We start from the raw sequence: 19,859 nt of genomic DNA on the forward strand, positions 1-19,859 counted from the left end.
AAAGTGAGGGCTCCAGGAGTATTGAACAGAGTGACTGAGATTGTTTTTCAAAGTTGTTTTTTCCCGTTTATTCATGGCTTCTACTTGTTCGAGTCAAGCTAATTTGTCTGTGAACGTAACACACCTGGTTGGGGCTCATAGACTTGGTGTTTACAAAAGTTGGAAACAGCTAGCTTAGAAACCGACCTGTACCTCCTCCCTCCTGACGTGTTGATTAAATTACCGAGTTTACCTGAATTCACACCACATGATTTATGTCACCATGTCATGAACAGCGTTTCCTCTTAAACCGGAGCGGCATTAAAAACGTACAAAAGACGAGATGCTAACCAGGTTTTTCCATACATGCTAGGCTACATGACGGTGAGGTACTGTCTCCATGGTTACTAAAGGTTAGACACATACCTTCTCCATAAATTATAATGCGATATTTGTTATCTTTAATCATACCTTCCTATAAATTATTAATCTATATTAAGCAAAGGGTCCGTTTCATTAATATAAACCCACCTTATGCAAAAAGAACAACCATCAGCTCATAATGAACAACTTTCACCGACTTGATGCAGAACTAACAGGATTTACATCACGACTCCTACTCGCTGCACTGTTTGGACGGTGAGTCACTGTTTGGTCCGCTCAAGTGCAAGTCATGAACTCTGCTGATTGCACTCATGTGGGATAGAAGGAGTTTGGGTGAAAATGGTCAAAACCACTTCACTGGTGGTTCACATAAATCTATTCTAGATTTATGGAATAGGTCGGGTTGTTTCCAGGCAAGTAAAACAGAACATGTTTTATGAAGAAGGCTGAAATGAGTAAATGTTTAATTTGTTTAGCAGAAAATTAGCATCACTCAAAATAAATAAATAAATAAATAAATAAATAAATAAATATAAAATAAGTGGATATAGTAGCTATAAGACTCAACTAATAAACAAATAAATAAATTTTGTTATAAAAAGCATTTTCACTGGTCATAATAATTGTTTTTTATTTTGTTTTGAGGATTTTTATTTGCTATTAACAGTACTGTTGTGTTAAAACAGTAATGTTTCCTGGTCAGGTTCTTGTTAATCACACTTCTTTGCTTTCAATGTCTGCTTAACATCTAATCAAACAGAAATTTGTGAATAAATTAAAGTCATTAGACCATAATTTTACCATTTTTTTAACTTCTAATAGAAGCTAACTTTATGAAAAAAGTCTTAAGAATTGTACAAATTTTGATACAATAACTTCATTTTTGTTCCTCCTCCCCATTTATAGGGCTGACAGTTTATGGATTTAACCATGATGAACTGATTATTTGAAATAATTGTTAACTGGAGTGTACGGACTCAAAAAAGGCTATTGCTGAAAGTACAGCACAGTCAAAGCAGTAATTAATCCAAAAATGTACAAAAATAAACACATTTTTCATTTTCTGTGAATATGTTAACCACATAATTGGTATAGTTTTACCTTAACCTGGTTCAAATTCTGAAAAAAAGTATTTGTTTATGTGCGTCTTTTAATTTATTTCTAATATTATATAATAAAAAAAGCTAGAGTGGCTAAGTGAAAAATATGCAGAATGGGCCAATTTTGTTATCCGATTAACTGATTAATCGCCAGAATAATTGATAGGTTCATCTATTGTATATGTTTGTATTCAAATAATAAGATTTTTTCCGTCGCGTAGTGGAGAGACTGCAAACTGTGCAACTTGCACAACAAAGCAGCAGTAAAGCGTGTCGACATAATGTGCAAGGTCGTTCGGTCAACCGAAGAAAGGAATGCCAAAATGGCGCACTGCATGTATACGGCTCAGGCAATGATAGCCTAATGATCTTTATATCAACTGTGCATTTCCAATGTTCATTTCATTAGCCCGTGATGTCCTATAGAAGACAGCTGGGGAAGTCACGGTCCGGCGCTTCGCCACAATGCCCAGCCATTGACGCAAACCACGGGCCCGTCAGTCATTCACGCCACGTCACCGAGGACACAATAGCATCATCAGTGGCCTTATTCAATCAGTCTTCACAGGCGGCGCCTGGCTTGGCTGCGGCAGAGCAGAGCCGCCCAAGGATCTGCATCACTGGAGCATCAACAATCAGAGCAGCGCCTCCTTAAATCTCCTTCAAGTGTTCTCTGATTTCTGCTGATTGGGTCTGACGCGCTGCCGTCGCTCCACTGGCCGCTCAGCGTGTTTGGTCAAGCAAACACAGAAGGACAATGTTTCTGCTGCGTGAATGTGGAGGTGTAGCAGCCAGAAGAGACGAGAGGTGCGTTTAAAGTCCCTCTGTGTGACCTACATGATAATTTACCTGCTAACGCAGCGGGGTGCGTTCAGGTACAGGAGGCTGCACTGCAAAAACACAACATGATTTTACCAAGTATTTTGTCTCGTTCCTAGTCTTAGTGCACTTGAAATAAGACAGAACTAACTTACAAGAACATTTTTAGCAACATATAGGAGCTTGTTTTAAGTAAATTATTCCTTAATATTGGAGTTTACTTAATCACATTAACTTGATAAACGTTTTTGAAAAAATTAACTTTTAGGAGAATTTTTACGTTTAGTTGAAAAATTTCATTATGAATAATTTCTCCTAATTGAGTAAAATTTCTGAATTTTCTACCAACTGAATGAAAAACAAACATGTTTTAACCAGAAATTCACCAGACAGACACAGACCTGCAGGTTTTGTTGAAGTTTCATAAGTTTTTTATTTAAAGAAAATGATTTTCTTTTACCTGATTTTTTTTGTTACTTATATAAATCATTGTCAGTTTGTCCTTATATCATTTTATATATTTTTTCCACCTGATGATGTAACATTTAAATATTAAATTATTGATCAGTTACTCAATACTTGAGTAGATTTTTTTTTATCAAATAGTCTTTTACTTCTACTTGAGTAAAATATGTTGAAGTAGTCTTACTCTTACTTGAGTACATCTAATATTGATTTAAAATAAATACTGGTTTCACTTGCAGATATTTTTAGACATTTTTATCATGTTTTAAGTGGAATAATCTGCCAGTAGAACTAGCACATTGTTTGTTCCGATATTCAGGACGAATTGACTTAAACTTCTATATCTTGCTGGGAGGTTCTTTGTGAGTTTCATCTTTTTTCAAGTGTGCTTAGATATTTGCAATAGAAACTGGACCAAAAATACTCTGTAAGATTTTGTTTTTTTTGCAGCAGTAACATTGATTTGGGCATGCTGCATTCAAAGAGTGTCAGACAACACAGATCAATGCCCTTATCAGTCAATCAATCTGCCTTAATAAACTGCAGAGTGTCCTTCAGGTCACAATGTCGCCTCAAAATCCAAAAGGAAACGCTTAAAGGTGATATGTTATGCTTCCTTGAACAGGTTAGGATACTTCTATGGGTGATACAAACATGTTCTTTACATTTTTGTGCACAAAATCATTCTTAGATAATGAGCTTTTAGTCTGTTTTAGGGCCTCTTGTCACTTTAGATCCATATACTGTTGAATCTGCTGGCCACGCCCCCAGATTCAACGTTTACACTGGTTACAAACAGATGCACAATTATACAACTATACATCTTTGAAAAGCAGAAGTGGAGCCTCCTGCACAACCATGAGGGATGCAGCAAGTGATTTCTGGATGGTAAATGAACAACAAAACTCTTGTCTTTTCCAGTAGTATTTTTTCAGTGCATACAGAGGTAAAACCAGGTGACCAAACATTCTAGAAGCTTGGTTTTGGTTGCTAGGTAACAGGCTGGGCTTGGTTGGGGTTGCTAGGTGACTCAGCAATCTGGAGGTTTTTGAAACGTCTCATTTTCCAGATACCAAAAAACATTAATGTATTGCCAAAAATAGCTGGGTGTGTTTTTTTAAGCATTGGGATTTTTTTTTTTTAGAAGCAGTTGAGACCCAAATGAAAAACATAAAAACATGAAAAAAAAATCTGAATTTTGCCTAGTTTGTTTTGTTTAATCATTCAAGTGTGGTTAAAATCCAAAGACTTACCATTAAAAAAAAAGACAAAACGTGAATCCAGTTATCTTTAATGGAAATACTTGCTGTACCAAATTACACTGTGAAGACATTTTTGATAACAGTGTAGGGTTCAGTACGAGGGCCTGAGGAGACAAAGCTGAACTACTTGTTCGTCAGTCCAGAACCACTTCAGTTTCAACAACATAATTGTCCTCAAGCCTTTTATTAGTGTTCTGATTCCCAATGTTTCATCTGTCAGAGGAGCTGGGCTGAAAACATGTCTGAGAGCAGCGCCTTTAATCTCAGGTAAGACACTGTTTTTATAAAAATGTTCTAAAATCTCACAGCTTTTAGTATTTTATGAGCATTTGAGTCACTGTTCAGGTTTCTAGGATATTCTGCATAAAAATCAAGGCAGATATATTACGTAATTATGTGCAAAGATATTTAACTTTAGTCAAATGTGCCATCAGGTTTGACCTTGTAACTGTTAAAGGAAACTGGGTTCAGCTTAAGCTTTGCTGGAGGATCACTGAATCGTGTCCCCATCCTGTGCTTGTCGCAGGATGAAACGTTGTGCTGAGGCATCAGTCAGAGCCAATACTGTTTTTCCTGGAGTGTTTTTTCTACAGCAGTATGTAGGTTACCTGTCAGGAAATTAAGCTCATTAACTGTTTATATAATGTGTCGTACGCCATGCTGAGTTCCCTGATATTTCACATGTTACTCAAAGATGTGTGGTAAGAGATTATAACTAGAGAAGACCAGGTTTGGCACTTCATGCAGTTTTTTCATAGAGAAAAGATATATACGGATGCTAGAGCTGCAACAATTAAATTAGATATTGATCAATCAATCATTCAACGATTAATCGGTTAATTGGTTGAAAAAAAAGGCCACATTCTACAGATTTTTCATTTGGGAATGTTTTATAGAATATTAGAAACGCATTAAAATGCAAATAAACAATTCATTTCCTTTTTCTATAAGTAAGAAAACAAACATTTTATTGCCTAAAATGCAACAATATAGGATTCCTTTAGTTTTGACCATTTGTAGCAAAGGATCTGCAGCTAAAAAAGACTCTTTAACATCACATTTCTTTTTTATTTAACATCAGTACAGTTTCAAATTGATTTGTTGATCATTTTTACATTTATGGATCAATATTTGAGTAGCAAAAAATGCTTAATAGGAGGTGAAGCTAAAAGTATGTCACTCGAGGAGTTCTGGGTAAAAATCTTAAATGCAAAACATTATTTAACAGTTTTGGCTTAATTGCAGTTCTGAGAATGTCGTTCTTTCATCAAATAGCCATATTTTTTAGTCTGTATACTCCAGTTATTATTATTTCAACAATTGTTTAATCACGATTAATCATTCCTGAGGAAAAGATTCTTATTGGTGCTATTGGATAAAAAGACAAAACAAAACATTTTCCTTCTTTGTATTGATTTGCTGACAATATCTACGTACCTATAACCATGAATGGTGCGTTCTCTTTGTACTCTGTTAGAAATACAAGAACACTTCCTGAACTTGGATATTTTACTATCAATTTCTACTCATGAATATGTTTTTTGTGCCTTTTAACATATAAAATGAAGAGTATGCATTAGTATTGGAATATAGTAACTATACACGCCCTTAATTACCAAATCCCTCCTCATAAACCTGATATGAAGCCCAAATATGGCCCTGTGTCACATCATCAGTATCCATGAATCTCTGTCAAAGCATCAACATTTGACAACCATGTAATATAAACAGGTTAAATAATGAGGTGGGGGCAGGGAGGCTCTGAACACCAGTCTGGACCTTTGTCTGCTCTAATCATGCTGCTAGCATAGCCGTCGGTGCATCTCCATCCTTGGTCTGAGTCCAGCGTTCATGAGCCATTTGTAAAGCAGCAGAGCAGGAAATGAGGTTGGAGCTCTGCAGTCGTCGGAGCCTGGAGGAGTCATGCCAGATACGCCGGGCCCCTCCCACACAGACGGGACCCGGGGTCAGCAGTGACGGCTGGGGGTGTGAATACAGGAGAAGTGATCGCAAACTGGTGTTAATGGACAAAGACATCTTTCTTCTCCAAATTTATTACAGTAGAGACGGGGGTTCCCTGAAGCGAAGTTATTGATGAGGCGCTGTCCAGTGTTTATCCTCTGTGAGGACTGGGAGCAGAACTCTGACTCAACCGTTGTCTGGTTTCTTCTTCTTGTCTTATTTTCATGGCTCCTTTCCGTTTTAGGTTCTGGAGCTGATAACTATGTCATTATTATTATTATTGAAATTAGTCCAGTTAAAGCTCCAGTTTTCTACATAATTGTTAAAATTGTCACCATAGTGACAGCTTGTTATGAGACAGATAATCAGTCTCTGAGCTACTATTGCTGTCTGAAGAACTGAACCAATCAGAGCCAGGAGGCGGGTCTTAGCGCTGTCAATCAGCGGTGTGTACTTGCTAATGCTAATCATAGAGAAACAACTCACCATTACAGGAAAACTATCAATCTGCCGTCATCGGCGGCCATGCTAACTAGCATTAGCATTCACAACAAGCTGTGCTAGCTGCATCGTAGCAGAAAGAAAGGTGATTGACAGCGCTAAGACCCGCCTCCTGGCTCTGATTGGTTGTTTCTAAATAGTACTGGAAGAAGGCAGATGAAATTGATTTTTTCACTGATTATCTGTTTCATACAAACACGTAAAAAACATTTTATATATATATATGAAGTCAGAGACTGAAATTTATAAAGAGAACGTACTCATAAAGCTATATTTATAACTTTTAAAATATTTATAAATATAAATTAATTATAAATGTGATTTGATTGATAAAATAATATTCTACTCAATACACAGAGGGCCACATTAAATTTTGCGGTGGACCAGATTTGGCCCATGTGCCTTGAGTTTGACACATGTGAGTTAGCTCAATGTTCTCCTGCAGCCCACTTCACTAGGTGTGGTGTTCCACAAGGATGTGTATTCGGTCCTTTGTTATCCACGCAATATTTTTTGTTTTTGGGTCTGTTGTTTGAAAATATATTTCTATTTCTACGCTGATGACATCCTATTCTCTGTTTAGTAAATAATAGGGCTTCCTAATATAATTATTAGGAAAATAGTTTTCATTATTATACTGATGATGTGATATTCTTCTTTCTCAGTAAAATGATGTGGTTATAATCAACTGAAACCTGTTTTCTGAGTTAGTTTTAACTTTTTTGACCTTGAAGTAGTTAGGAAGGTCTAATTCATTCACTGAATGTTCTGTTGAGATCAACTATTGACTGCTCTTTCAATCAGGATAAGTAGAATAATGAGTTAATTCATTGAGAGGCTGTGATTTTGGATGGGCTAGCTTAATACATTTTACCAATTTTTATCCAACGTTAAATCCTTTAGTGATTAAACCAAAAATATTGAATTGAGTCGACACCAGTTACCTAAGAGCATCTTACATGGTTTTTGTGGTTGGAGTTTGGTTTGAAAGGACATGCTTCACAGTATGTGGGGGGGGGGAAATAATCATGGTGCCATCTGTTAGTCTGAATGATGAATTATCAGCTTCACTGGCACGGCAATTTGTTTCTGACAGTTTGAGCAGAATCAATAATTTGCAGAGTAAACCAGAGTTGCATGAATCGCTTTCCCCGCTCACACAGGGAGAGTGATAATTGAGCAAAGTTTTGTCAGATTAAGGGCGTCATTAATGTAAACAAATAAGGCAACTGAAGGGAAAAAACAACTTATTTCAAGGATAATTTCAGGCAAAACACTAATAGAGGCAGTTTCTCATAATTACTTTGCTGTTATATTCTGTCATACATTGTTTTATTACAAAGGTTCCAATTTACAGAGCAAAAGTCTTAGGTCGCCGTCATTTCAGTGTTTGAAAGTGGCTTTGGACTTTCCATTCATTCATACATCTATCTGTCCATTTTCCATCCATCCATCCATCCATCCATCCATCCATCCATCCATCCATCTACCCGTCTTCCATTCATTGGTTATATCCATCCATCCATCCACTTTTTACCATCCATCAATTCCACAATTTTTTCATCCACTCATTCATTCATCCACACTTTCATCATCCATCTATTTTTCATCTGTCAATCAATCAATCAATCAATCAATCAATCAATCAATCAATCAATCAATCAATCAATCAATCAATCAATCAATCAATCATTTTTTTCATCCATCTCGCCCCCCAGTACAAGATTCTAATTTCTGTAAATTTTATTTGAGGATTTTATTCTGATTATCTTTATATATAACCTTTATATTTTGCCCATGGAGTCTAATTCTAAACACTTTTTTTTTTCTATTCTCAATTTATTTCCATCCAAACCCAGAAACGGTGAATCCTCCCTGTAGTATCCGGTGTGTTAGCGGGTTGAACAGCAGCCCTGTTGGCCGGCCCGGCCCGGTCCGGTCCGGCCTCCCGCCGCCTCCGGTGTAACGGGACACCGCTAAGCGATGCTGAGAGCTCCGTGTGCAGTCATGGCCTGTTACACCTGCTGCTGCTGTTAGCTTATCTTCCGCCGGGCTAATTTATGACCCTATCAGAATCAGCCGACATGCTAACCAATTACTTAAGCTAATTACTGGAATCTAATAACTCTAATATGCTCACCCTAGTTTTGATCTCTAATATATAGAGAAGGAGCTGGGACACATGCGTTGCTAGCATGTTGAATCACTTAAAAAACTGTAAGTATGCTGATCTTTTTAAACCTATATATCAGAGTATTTTTTGGCAAGCCTGCATGTTTTCCTTTCTTTCTTCGTCCATACCTCCTTCATTTGGATTCCTTATTTGCAAGTTCTGGGAGTGGCTCAGCTGAACTGCATGCTTCCAGTGTTTGTTTCCAACTGTCTTGGTGACTTTCTTTGCTTTATTAATATTATTTTTCTCAACTCCAATCATCACAGGTCAGTGAATTAATCTTGGTCTCTAATGTTTAAATCTTCAGTAGTAATATAAATTTGGTCACTGTTCAGAATGAAATAACTGCCAATCTTTTATTCTAAAATACGTTTACCATTTCATTTAACATCACTTTGGTCTGAGTTTATTTGTCAATATGTGATAAATTGAACATTTTGCCATTTTTGATTGAATTTGAGAATTAGAGAAGTTAATTTTGCTTGCAGATGTTTCTCCATGTGATCTGAAAATCATGTGTTATTTTTATCCAAATGGCACAAATACTTATAATAATATAAGCATTGTATTTTAAAGGAGATTAGGAAATATCAACATGAGTCTGGTTAGCTCTAGCACTCTTCTGGAAGACATACATAAAACGAGAGAAGCAGCTAAATGTGGAGGCATTGGGCTGTCAGTACCTTCTATAAGCAAGAAATACAAAGAAATCAAACACTAAATCACAGCAAACTTTTCATTAATGTCTTCCTCCAAAACTAAACACAGATGCAATTGCTTTTTATTAATAAAAACACAATGCATTTGTTTATCCATTTTGAAACACTGTGCTAGTTAATCTTTTTACACAGTATAATAGCTCTCTCTGGAGAAAGAGACGTAGCTAAATACACTGATATAGTCCAGTAGACCCGGTTTAATTGGGTCTAAAATTGCAACATTTTGAGTTGGTGCATTTTGCTTTCACATTGCACTGTGTCAAACAATCTAAACTAATTGAAAAACCTGTTCCCCTCCTCGCCTGTGGTGGCGCTGCATCAAGAACAACTGGAGAAAATAACACAAGAACCTCTGAAGGAGACACCGAGAACAACTTCCTTCTTCATAATATGTAAACAAAAATGAGAGTCAGGTTTTAGTGTTTGAAGGATTTCTATTTTGTTTCTCCCATTAGCGCTAATTTACAGTGTTTGTTTACCCAGAATGCCCTGCTGCTTTTGGAGCAGACTCAGGTTCGCTTGGCGTTCACATATGCATTCAAATTGCACCAGAGTTCACTTCAACCAAACTGAGACTGAGATTTGTAAACAAACCAGAGTTTGATGTTTTGGTCCACAACTTGATTAGATTTTTGTACAGTTTTGGTTTAATTACTGCACAGATATGTTGTTCTTTCTTTCTACTTGTGTAGTTAACAATTAATTGGTTACTAAATTAGTTGACGATTAATCAAGCCCAGGCAAAAATGGTCAGTTCTTATTGGTGCTCCATAAACAAATCGGACTTTACTTTGACAAACAAAGTAAAGTTTAAAGTATCTGTAGAAATATGTGGTCAGAGATTGTTTCTCACAAAAAGAAAAACAAACAGTGCAAACAATTCATGGCAACAACAGCTCCACCAGTGGGAGTACTTCCTATAAGAAGTTACATTTTTTTTTGCTGACACACTTTAGCGTTCCTTATTTGAGATCTGTCAAGTCCAGGCCTAAAGAGTAAATCAGTTAATGACAGCAATAAACCATCAATGGTTCTGTCCAAAAACACAAAGAGACAGTTTAAAACACGACCACTGAACCAGGAGCTCTTGCTACAGCAGCAGAGGCACAGTCCACATTTTATATGTTTTAAAATATTTTGTTTTAAAAATCCTAATTGTGTCTGTTTATACAAGAGACACAAGCTAAGCCTTACATGTGTAGCTCATTATATGTGCACTTGTACACAGGCTGTGGTTAATGCCACGTCCCAACACAGTTAATGAAAAGTGACATCCAGCCAGCGCTGCAGGGCATACAGGGTTAGATAACCCTACACACGCGCACACACACACACACATTGTCTTCTCTGAGGGATTATTTCCTTGCAGCCTGCTTGTGCTCTGGTTGGAGGTGTCCAGTGTGAGTTGTCGGGTTTCGTCTTCCTGTCTCATGTGTCAAAGCGTGTTGACACATGCAGAGGCAGCGATGCATTATGGAAGACGTCCGCAGATTGCTCCATGCTGCACAATACCTGCACAGGGATTCACATATAGGAGTCTAATTGCTCTGTGCAGATAAAGGCTGGCGACATTTCTGATAGATAATCGGTTTGTTTTATCTTCCTACATCCACAGATGTATCTACATTTGAATAATCGTGGTCATAATTAGCTTAAAGGTAACCTTTTATGCTTCCTTCAGCAGGTTAGTGTAGATGTATGCTAACCTGAAAAACATGTTCATTACATTTGATTTTTTTTGCAGAAAATTATACTTAGGTAATGAGATTTTATTTTATTTTTAACTCCTTTTAGAATGAGCTGTTTTAGGGCTTCTGTCACTTTAAATCCAAATAAGCTGCTGCTGGCCACGCCCCCCAACTCACTCGCAGATAAAAGTGGCTGCAAACAAATGTGCAGTTATACAACTGTACATCTTTGAAAAGCATTAGTAGAGCCTCCCACACAACCAAGAAGAATCCAGTAAGTGGTTTCTGAAAAGTAAGTCAACAACAAAACACTAGTCTTTTCCAGCAGCCATTGTACAATGCATAAGGGTAGGAATTTATCAGTAAGGGTGGGCATTTATCGTATCTTTTATAATTCAGTGTGAAAATTATCTGATCATGATTAGAATTTGGATTTATTGCTGTCTCAATAAATTTTATTTAATGGTGTTAAATAAAATAAATAATAAATAGCTTTTTACTCATCTATTTGATCATAATAGTACCACAAAATATTGTAATGAAATTCTACGACCCATGTACAGCGGTGAAACAGTGAGAGGCTTCTTCAAAGCCGCTGTAATACAGACTGCTAGAGGAGATTTTTCCTGCCATCACCATGTGCGATAACTCTTTGAAGAATCTTGTGTTAAATTCCCTTTGGGATCAATAAAGTATTTTGGAACTGAAAACATGATTGAGCTCCACTTGGGTTGCTGGGTAACGGAACTGGGGTTGCTAGGTAACAGAACTGAGCTTGGCTTGGGGTTGCTAGGTAACAGCGGAATGTGACTTAGCAATTTAAAGATTTTTAAACAACAAAAATTAATAAGTTTGGGCTGTCTTTAGAAGCAGTAGAACCCAAATGGAACATGTTCAAGATGTCAGTTTTGCTCCTTTAAGGAGATATCTGAACATCCAGATGGCCTTCTGCACCAATGCATGCTGCTGGCGTCTGAACGGCTTTCCTCCCCATATGAATGGACGTCTATATGGGGAAAGGCTCAGTGCTGCAACACAGGCTAATTCCTGTTAATCCCACTGCAGCTCCTACTACTTACAGAAGGTTTCCGATGGCAGCCCCCAAGCAGGGGAATTGCTGGTGAGATTAGCTCCCGTGTTAGCTCCTCCTCTGCGGTTTTCACTCACGGCCAGGCCGGCCCAGCCCAACACTGCTAACCTTTCGCTCAGAAACGGATTAATTTTCAAAATGTCTCGTTTCTTATTGGGAGAGTAATGTAAGTAAGTGTGAGTCACCTTTTCAGATATTCCATTTTATCCTAAATAGACAGTTGATAGACGGGAACCTAAGAGCAAAACAAAAATGGATACCCTTGAGAGAAATCTATTTATTTGAAAGTGTTGTAAAGGTTGAAGCAATGTTTTTATTTTGTTTGTTGGTTTGTTGGTCTACCATTTAAATTTGTAGATTTCACATTTTTATTCTTGTCTTGAGGATTTTCCAGTTTAATTTTTAAAATAAATGTGGCATTAACTGATTGCTCTCTGCATCTAAATATACATCTCACCTGTCAAGCATATAATTAAAACCGAGTGTTTGACTTGCTTTATATAACAGCCAGAAAGTTGGATGCCTCCTGAAATAACCCCTACTTATCCACAATACTGTGCAAAACCTTTAAACCATCTTCTATTTCTCCTGTACTATTTCAAAATCATTCTTTCAATATTTCCTAAGGCTCTGAAAATGTGTTTAACCTTTTTTTAGGCAGTGTGTTTCTCCAGTTTTTAGCCAATAGCTGTTTAGGAACCAATTGAACTGAGTTGATATGAAACCTGCTGGCACCAAAATGTCTAAAAATCCATTTGTGAAGTTATCTATAATGTATTGACACAACACTGGTTTATTCATGGGGTTTAAGAGCCTTCATATGTCATAGGTCGCAGTTAAGTGGTTTAGTGGACACAAATAAACAAACAAAACAAATAAGAAAGCCACTCCAAATCTGGTTGACTACTGAAACTGGTATAAAACAAAAAATCTGACAACCATTTTGAAAGATTAGAGGATATTTGGAACCAAAGATTTTAACAACTGACTGTTCTTCCTGTTTCAAAAAGTTCGGTGACAGGGTGTAGACCAGAGGTGACCAAAGTCAGTGTCCTCCATGATTTCTTTCTTCATGTTTTCTGAATCAAATGTTGGTTCATAAGCAGAACCTCTGCAGAAGTTTAAGGTAAATGGAGTTGAATCAGCTGTTTTGGAGCCAAGACACATCAGAAACTGTTTGGAGTTTGACATCTGTGGTTTACACAGTTTCTAGAAACATGTACGCTTTCGGGATGCAGTTTTAACAAAGTTTCTACAATTTAGAGGCACCGAGAAACAACTTTTATAGTTTTAAGACAGTTTTAAGAAGCGCTATTATGCAAAATTAATTTTCTGAAGCTTTATATCATATTATAACATTCATTCTTCCTGCAAAAACATACCAGGAGTGTTGCTTCAACTCATTCATGCGTGTTTAGGTAATAATTTTAATGTATTCTGGCATCCATTTAGAGTACAGAGTTGTCCTCACCCACTCAACTCTTCCAGACTAGCAGCAGCAGTAATTAGCAAGCACCTGGTGAAACTGCTTGTCTGCAGTTTCACTGTTGTGATGACAAGTCAAGTTGTCATCACAACTTGACTTCAACAAGTCAAGTTGTGATGACTTGTTGAAGAGGGCGTGTCAGAAAGAGCAGGTGCTTCTTAAAAGGACAGAGACCAATTTCAAGGCATCAGATTTGTCAAAGCTGTTTTTTCATTGACCATATAATTGAGAAAATTGGAATTATGAAAATAAATTAGCTAATTTTGTAAAAAAAAAACACTCATGTTTTTGGTAAGTTTCTGTGTTATGATGAGGCAGTTTTTCAGCTGCATCGAAATTAGTGTATTTCACAAAAGTGCAATGGAAAAACGTTTTCTGCATCACGAGTCACAGGATCACCAATAGGATGTTACTACTGACAGAAAAGACAAAGAAGACAACAGGAAGTAGTAGAAGGATGATGGCACGTCATGTTTTTTAATGACTTGTCACGTGAACAAACTTATTCAGGTGTGATTTATTTAATTGAAACAAGCCTATTGCAATTTTTTTCAAATTTAGCGGAATCTCAACAAAGTTTTGCGCACATTTGAAATTAAAACACAGTTTATGGTGCAGTTATGATTTATATATACAGCATTTTTATAACAATTGAAGGTAACATAGATACAATTAAATGGTACAGTGTGCCTAGAAAATACATAAACCGCCCCTTTGATAACATTTATTCTAAGATGGATGGAGTTATTGTGCTTGATGGTTTGTTCTGATGGATTTCAATGACTTATGGTTTGATTTATAATACGACCATCCATATTGAAGCATTAGATTTGAAATATTGGTTGAAATAGTTTTTTCCCCATGTGTGCTTTGGTTTTACTTTAAAACTCTTCATTGACATCTGCGCTGAATTCCCTTCCATCTTCTGCCGGAGTAGCACTTCATCTGTGTTGGTTGTGTTTTGCTTTGTGTCGCTGTGCAGGAGATCTCTCCTGAAAATGTTTCCACAATCAGGAAAATCGATTGTCTTCGACAACTTTCCGGATCCCACCGACACCTGGGAGATCATTGAGACAATCGGGAAAGGAACGTACGGGAAAGTCTACAAGGTTCTGAACAAAAAGGATGGAAGCAAAGCCGCTGTTAAGATACTGGATCCCATTCATGTGAGTCGTGTTTGTAAGTTTACTGTAAAACCTCTATCTCCTGTATCCAACAGCTTTTTTTCCGTAAGCCAAATAAATTTCTTGTCAGCTGGTGGAGTAGATTTAGTTTTCAATCTTACAAAAAACAACATTGTATTCTTAAAAACTGGAATACAGAGAATTACACACACCTCCAAATTGCGCCCAGAATCAGCTATAGTATGTGCTGTAAGACTAAAGGATGTAAAAACATTAATTTCTACCAAGTATTTTTGGTCTAGTTTCTAGTGAAAATATCTTAGTACACTCGAAATAAGAATGACTACTTAACAAGTAACTTTTTAGAGTAAATATAGCATATAGGAGCTTGTGTTAAGTAAATAATTCATTTCTATTGATAGAAAAAGTATAATACTGGCAGATGATTTCACTTATAACATGGGACAGATGCATTTTAATAAGTGAAAGAGTCAGCCAGTGGAACTAATATTTATTTTAATCAATAAAAAATGTTTTAGATTACGTTTTGTGACAATGATCCGTAAATGTGATCTGTTCAGTTTAATTTTATGCTTTATACTCTGTGCAATGTCATGCTTTATTATTTATTTTAGATTATATATATTATTCCTAATTGCACTTTTTCAACTATTTGAAAGCAGGTTTATAGTGAACCTGTGGTTTTTGCCTGTTTCAGTTTCTTTATAATTTATTTTACTTTGGCTGTTGTACTCCTAATTGCTCTCACTAAACAAATTAAACAAACAAAATGTTTACATGTTTGATCAAACTTATGTAGCTATTGGTGTGTTTTTAATTGCGCTGCACTGGCGCAGAGTTACCAATTAAATTTGTAATTCAGTAAATTTATGTTGTGTTTGAAAAAAAAGAAATGTTTTAAGTCAGTTCAGCGTTGTTTTTCTGTATTGGACCGATACTAATACCTCACATATAGGTAACCTTGGTTTGGTGTTAAAATTACACATTAGATATTCATACAAGTTGAGAGAAATACTGGCCCATTTAGAAATTTTAGCCGTAATCCATCCCCAAAATAAGGGATAAATACACTTTCCTGATGATAGCTTTAAAAACTTGCATCAGAAAGTTGATAAATGTTTGTTTTGTGATGATTTTAAGGATTTGAGATGTAAAAATGTGTCTGTTCTGTAATTCTGAGCAATCTGTGTTTTGCAGGATATAGATGAGGAGATTGAGGCAGAATACAACATCCTCAAAGCTCTGTCCGACCATCCAAACGTCGTCAAGTTTTATGGGATGTTTTACAAGAAGGATCTGAAATGTGGCGATCAGCTGTGGCTTGTACTGGAGGTAAGGACGACACATTGGTTTGATAAGGTGGGACGACGGGACATGATTGTCTGATGGTATCAGGTCTGGGCGTTGTGGCTTAAAATTAAAATCTCTTATTTTTTCCAGATGCAATTTTTCTTTTCTTTCTTTTCTAAAACAGAAATTACCAATGACTGAAAATATTTTCCAAAAGTGGCTTTTATTTTATCATCTCTTCTGTGAGTTGTACAACGGAGCATTAGGGCCAGGCTGCAAGAATTTCTGCTTAATTTGAGAATATAGTCATGATATTAGCAGAATAAAGATGCAATTTTACCAGAAAAACTTCTTAAAATTACAAGAAAAAAAAAGTTGTTTTAACGAGAAAAGAGCTTAGCTCTGGTAGTGTGGTTCTTTATTTTTCTCAGTTTGCTCAGAATTTTGATATTGATAATAATTTGAGGCTTAGATAGTAAAAGATGAAAGATTTACTTATCCGTTTTATTTTCTGTTATTTTTTGTGTTAGAGTTGCTACTTTATCCTCCTAATATTACAACTTTATTCTTGTAGATAAAAAAACAACTGGTATCTTGGTGCTAATTCTCCATCGTAGAGTTCAAGGTCCAACAACGGTGAAACACGCTGATGAAACAAGATGGCGGCTCTTGGCGCCACTTCTGAAATATGGAAACCAATGGTGCAATGGTGAAAAAATCCAGATTTTCCAAAAATTACATCTTCAGAAACCAAAAAGTAATTTAATTGATTAATCAACTTATCACCAGCCCTGTGATAAGTTGGGCTGCTATATGTCTCTCCATCGGCGCCTCATAATGAACAGGGATTATGTAAGAGATTTAGCCACCATTGGCATCCCAGGAGTTTACTTACAGGCTACCTGGGGGATCTGGTCCCAAGCCAGCTCACATCATGTGGGAGGAGGTTTGCTGTGAGAAGCAGAGCAGGGATTTCTATTCACCAGGGATGTCTCTGCAGATTACCTTACAACATCTCAGGCTGAAAAGTCCAATTGGCTTTATGCTCCTGCACCTGCTGTTGTTCAGGATTGCTGGGATGCCACAGGATTGTTTTTGTCAAAGAGACCAGACTAGTAACCCCCTCTGCGTCTTAAATGTCAGGTTCTAGCCAAACGTGTAATGGACTGAGGTCGAACTCAGATGAGAAAACGTGATTGTGAGGTTTGGTAAAATGTCAGATATTAATGTTTGCTCCTGTGTTTTAGCTTCTGCATTCCGGACATGGATTTGATGCCGATGAAGCTAAATAGTTTTTAAACAAAAAGTATTTTTTTCCCCTGAAGCTCACAAATGGGCTCACAAATTTTATCCCACAAAATAAAATTTCTCTTAGACACTCTTACAGTTTTTTCACTCTTACAGTTTTTTCACTCTTAAAAGTCATGTGTGTTGCAATTTGGGACCAAACTTGCAACATTTGTTACATTTTCAGCTGCTGTGGTTCGGTTCCACACTGTACTGTTTCAAACAAACCAAACTTTTTGAAAGACCTGTTCCCCTCCTCCAAGGGCGTAGGTTCGGTCTAAGTTTTGGTGGGGACCTTGGTGGGGACCTTGACCCCCTCCCCGGCAGCACAGTGAAATGCCCAAGAGCCTTGACTTCCCTGGTCACTGGCACTCACACACTCACACTGACTGCCTCCTATAGAGCAAACAAAGCGTAACCTGGTTTGTATTCACACTAGCTTAACTTAATTTAAGACTAACACTTCAAATGCCATATTTACTGAGATAATTTCACAGTATAACTAACACCTCACCTGGAGCCCTGAAGCTCCAGCCACCTCTCCATCGTTCTGCTCTGCCCCTTGCTCTGCTGTCTGAGCATCCTATGTGAAAAAATATTACATNCACCAAAAACCACAGAAGGAAACGTCATAAAAACCTCTGAAAAAGACACTGAGGGCAACTTCCTGTTTCACAAAACATAAACAAAATTGGAGGAGAGTTAGATTTTAGCAGTTGTAGGATTTATCTTTTGACTCCCTGTGGTTCGTTTTGGTTGTATTTTCCCACAATGCCCTACATTGTAGTCCACTTCCTGCTTTTGTATTGGTTTGTGGTTGACTTGGTGTTCACATATGCATTCGAAATGCTGCGTCAAAAAGAGACTGAGGTTTGTAGGCGAACCAGAGCTCACTCTTTGGTTCGCATCAGAGTTTGGTTACACACCTTCACAAACAAACTTTGATTAAAGCAGACTAAAGAGGGCTGGTGTGAATGCAACCTACAGTGAAAGTCCTGTTCATTTGGGGAAAAGTGAGTGCGCAGTCTTACTCTGATGTGGACAAAAAGAGCAAACTCAGGTCAGACCTCGGTCTCAGTTCGGTTGAAGTTAATTCTGATGCCTTCTGAATGCATTTGAGAACGCCAAGTGGACTGGAAGCTGCTCCAAAAGTAGGAAGTGGACTACAATCTGGGACAAAACAAATATGTGAGTCCAGCGACAGAAATGGGTCGCGTCCTTTTACCAAAACAAAATAGAAATCCTAAAACCACTCAAATCAGGCCCTATTCCAGTTTTGTTTATATTTTGTGAAACAGAAAGTTGTGCTCAGTGTTTTCTTCAGAGGTTTTTCCTTCTGTAGTTCTTTGTGTAGCACCACCACAGGAGAGGAGGGGAACAAGTTTTTCAAAGGGCTTGATTCATTTGACACATTGCAGTGTAGAAGCTGAAAATGTAACAAATGTTGCAATTTTGGACCAAAATCAAATTGAGTCTGCCGGACTGTCAGGGGTGCTTACTGTTGGAGGACGACAACAGGCATCTTGGTGGTATCCATAGCAACCATTGGATAGTGATATCTGGTTAACTGGGAGGCAAGACGAGACTCTTTAGCTTGGTTTTGTGTAAAACAAAATGTGAACTGTTGAGTACAGTGGAGGATCTGTGATGCTGTGGGCCTGTTTAACCTCCAAGGGTTTGGGATTGGATAAAAATCAGGTGTCTGAAAACTGAAATTAGGTCGAAAGCAGCAGGAACTGAGCTCTATTTTGTGATCTTCATGCAGATTTTTGCTTTAAAATGTGAGTAAATCTGTTGCGCCCCAATCTGAAAAACGTTAATGTCAGCATCAATTTCTGCAGAGGAATATTTTCCTCAGATCAGGTGTGAGAAGGAAGTAAACCACCGTGCTCTGTGAACTGTAGTGGTTGTGATGCAGAGTTTCCATATTTTTGTAATCCTATCTCAGAGGGTTCTGCTCTGACAACAGTGGTGTTATGCAAGCAGGTGGTTTTCACCTTCCCATCTTGTGTTTCGTTGCCTTTTCATCGCTGTTCTTCCTCCAGACCTTTGTAGAGGTCCTTCAAGTTCATTCACTAAAAGCAAATAAATGCTGGAAAGACAAAAATTAAATCCTAAGCCAGAAATGATTTTTTATTTTCTGTGAAGTAGTTGTCACCTTCTCAGTTGATGTTTTCTTAAAGTAAGTGGTGGTTTTAGATATGTCGAATATGGCCTGACACCCATAATATGGGTAATATGGAGCAGGGGGCGGCACATATTTTTGGGGAAAAGACAAAAAAAATAAGCTTGATTTATTTTTGCAGAGCATATCTAAAATATTTAAAGGAAAATGAAGCTTGAGAAGCTACAATGCTATTTGACACACATTGGTTACCATTTGCAAAGCAGCCAGTCAGAGAGCAGCATTCATTTTCCTTGTACCTGATTGGCTGAGCCACCAAGATCGGAAGTAAGGAAGACTAGATGTTAGCTTCTGCTACAATGGTTCTATCTATCTATCTATCTA

General features: G+C 37.3%; 1 protein-coding gene across 7 annotated transcripts in view; it reads left to right on the plus strand.

Moving 5' to 3' along the window:
- The first annotated feature begins 4,229 nt into the window (after positions 1-4,229).
- Positions 4,230-19,859, plus strand: part of myo3a (myosin IIIA) — a 72,340-nt gene continuing 56,710 nt past the window's right edge. For 4 of the 7 annotated variants that reach the window (XM_016673276.1, XM_016673278.1, XM_016673279.1 and 1 more), the window contains exons 1-3: positions 4,230-4,276; positions 14,611-14,794; positions 15,971-16,105. In XM_016673276.1, the coding sequence (XP_016528762.1) occupies positions 4,248-4,276; positions 14,611-14,794; positions 15,971-16,105 (348 nt within the window). In that variant the 5' untranslated portion in view covers positions 4,230-4,247. Of the gene's footprint in view, positions 4,277-8,493; positions 8,690-12,137; positions 12,313-14,610; positions 14,795-15,970; positions 16,106-19,859 lie in introns of those variants that run through there. The other 3 variants (XM_016673280.1, XM_016673281.1, XM_016673277.1) reach the window with 3 other exon arrangements.

This window comes from Poecilia formosa, unplaced genomic scaffold (assembly GCF_000485575.1).
Source record: "Poecilia formosa unplaced genomic scaffold, Poecilia_formosa-5.1.2 Scaffold72, whole genome shotgun sequence".
Lineage (NCBI taxonomy): Eukaryota > Metazoa > Chordata > Actinopteri > Cyprinodontiformes > Poeciliidae > Poecilia > Poecilia formosa.